Source organism: Eurytemora carolleeae, unplaced genomic scaffold, assembly GCF_000591075.1.
Source record: "Eurytemora carolleeae unplaced genomic scaffold, Eaff_2.0 scaffold326, whole genome shotgun sequence".
In the NCBI taxonomy this organism is placed as follows: Eukaryota; Metazoa; Arthropoda; class Copepoda; order Calanoida; family Temoridae; genus Eurytemora; species Eurytemora carolleeae.
In genome coordinates, this window is record NW_019396246.1 from 269430 (window position 1) to 271949 (window position 2520).

General features: G+C 31.0%; 1 protein-coding gene across 1 annotated transcript in view; it reads right to left on the reverse strand.

Annotated features, from left to right (window-relative positions):
* Window positions 1–292: 292 nt before the first annotated feature.
* LOC111699285 (cilia- and flagella-associated protein 58) overlaps window positions 293–2520 on the reverse strand; it is a 5867-nt gene continuing 3639 nt past the window's right edge. Inside the window, exons 5-8 of the mRNA XM_023469913.1 lie at window positions 1998–2075; window positions 1812–1873; window positions 1435–1476; window positions 293–735 (exon numbers count right to left, since the gene is read on the reverse strand). Of these exons, the coding sequence (XP_023325681.1) occupies window positions 660–735; window positions 1435–1476; window positions 1812–1873; window positions 1998–2075 (258 nt within the window). The 3' untranslated portion in view covers window positions 293–659. The remainder of the gene's footprint in view (window positions 736–1434; window positions 1477–1811; window positions 1874–1997; window positions 2076–2520) is intronic.

Consider the following 2520-nt stretch of genomic DNA (forward strand, 5'->3'; position numbering starts at 1 on the left):
GTAACATGAGGTTTTCTCCAATTATTATTTTATAATTTTTATTTATTTTTTAATAGATATGTTATTATTTATAAGTCTGTATGACGTCATCAGAACTCCCACTTATGGTAGTGCAGTATATTGTTCACTTGATACAGACAGACACTCCTGACCAGTTTACTGCACTCTTATTGGTGGGAGTTCTGCTGCATCTATATGAATTTTCGTATAAATTTGACAAAGTTTTATATCAATTTCTCGAGACAGGAACATCAGATATAACTTTCATGGGTTGCGATCAAGAGCTAAAGTGATCAGCTTTCAGCCTATACACCTTTCATTTTTCCTTTACAGTCCCTTTAAATATGAAACAGTTTGCAAACAAACAGTTACAAGCGTTTCTGTAAAAAAAATGAGCCTAAGGTAAAAAATTACAGTTGTGAATCGGGAACGCCCATCCCTAAAAGTAGGGTTTCCGGCGAAATGAGTAAATGTTTTCGTGAAAATTTTGCATTTTTGTTATTCGCCAAAAATTTTGCATTTTTTGTTTCGCTAAAATTTCGCGAAACAGATAAATTATTTTTTTGCAAAGTTGTTGCATATTTTGTTTTTCATTGCACAAATTTCCGCATCGTTTTGCTTCCTTTCAAATTTGTGGAAACCCTACGTATAGATAGTTTTTAATCCAATTTTATAATAGTTGTAGAGAGTGGAAAGCCCCCGCCTGTAAAGCCCTGTCTGCCACTACCTCTCCTTCTAAAAAGCAAGAAAATTTATAATTTCATTTATTCTTTATTTATTTTTATCTTTATTCATTTTTCATTTATTTTTATTTGCAAGGAGAAAACTTTGTATAATTTTTTTTTGCTTTTTTAAGACATTTTCTAATCATTTTAAAACTAATTTTCAAAATGTTTTTCAAACTTATTTTTAAGCTAATTTTCACACGTTTTTTTCAAATTTTTAAAAACTATTTGCTAACTATTTTTGAAACTATTTTTCCAGTGTTTTTCAAACTACATTTCAAACTATTTGTTAAACTATTTTCAAACTATAGTTCAAACTATTTTTCAAAACTTTAAGTAATCTTTATGCTTATACAATACAGGAAAACACAAAACACGAGATTAGGGTATTATAGTCCTTTAAAACCTTTAAATATTTAAAATCCTTCGTCTTTATCATTTTTAAGTTTAAATTTTTCTTCTCGATTTAGATTTGAATAAGCGAATGAGAATTAAAAATTCTTCAAAGATATTTTCGAATATTCGAAAGAGTTTATGCCAAATGAGAGCATTGGGCGATAAAAAGTAACTCAAATGACTCGATTCAAAATTTTAAAAAAAAACTCCAACTCCCAATACATTTTGGACTCTTTTGGAAACCCTAATCCTGTTTTTTTGGGTTAACCTGAAGTAAATACCCCAAAAACAAAGAATATTTAAAGGATTAAACCTCTGTGGTGTTTGCACTAATCTCGCTCCGGCAGATTTTGCCCTGAAATCAGTAATTTATTATCTACGTCATGGCTTATTTTGAAGTTACATAATTTAAGGTGTATTTGGTTTGGAAATCAGTAATGTTACCCTATTGAAGGTGTATTTGGTTTGGAAATCAGTAATGTTACCTTATTGAAGGTGTATTTGGTTTGGAAATCAGTACTGTTACCCTATTAAAGGTGTATTTGGTTTGGAAATCAGTAATGTTACCTTATTGAAGGGGTATTTGGTTTGGAAATCAGTACTGTTACCTTATTGAAGGTGTATTTGGTTTGGAAATCAGTAATGTTACCTTATTGAAGGTGTATTTGGTTTGGAAATCAGTAATGTTACCTGATTGAAGGTGTATTTGGTTTGGAAATCAGCCCTGGATTTGTAGAGATGTCTTCAACAGACTAAAACAAATGAATCATTAAACATATTTCAGCAAAGATAAATGTAATTAAAAAGCATTTAAAGAAAATAAAAATAAACATTTAAAGAAAGATTTTTCGCTTGAGAAAAAAATAATTTTCTTACCTTTTGTTTTTTTAATTTTCCGATAGTTTCCTTATTTTTCATATCACGTTTTTGGAGCTCCACCATCTTCAACTTCGTCTAAATATGATCTTTGGAATATATCGTTCAAACTTTAGAAATTTTAGATAATAAACACAGAAGAACTTAAACCATTTCGAAAATAAATACTGTAAATTGAACCATTGATAAGCTAGAGGGGAGAGCGCCCCCCCCCCCAAGCTAAAGGGGAAAGCGCCCCCCCCCACTTTTTTTAACCTCTTGAAAAAAAATATACAAAATATGTTGAGGGTGAAACATGATGATGTGGAAGACGATGCCTGGCCGCGTTAAACTAGTTCCACAAGATTCAACAGAATGAGATAGAACGGATACGGGGCATAGTACTGATATCATCTCTACAGTCTACACGTGCGATATCGATATTGACTCTAGTTCTGAACCCTCTAGTAATAAGTTATAAGAAATATATATACTGGAAGTTATTTATGCGTTTTATTAGAGTCTGACTCACGTCCTCTATATT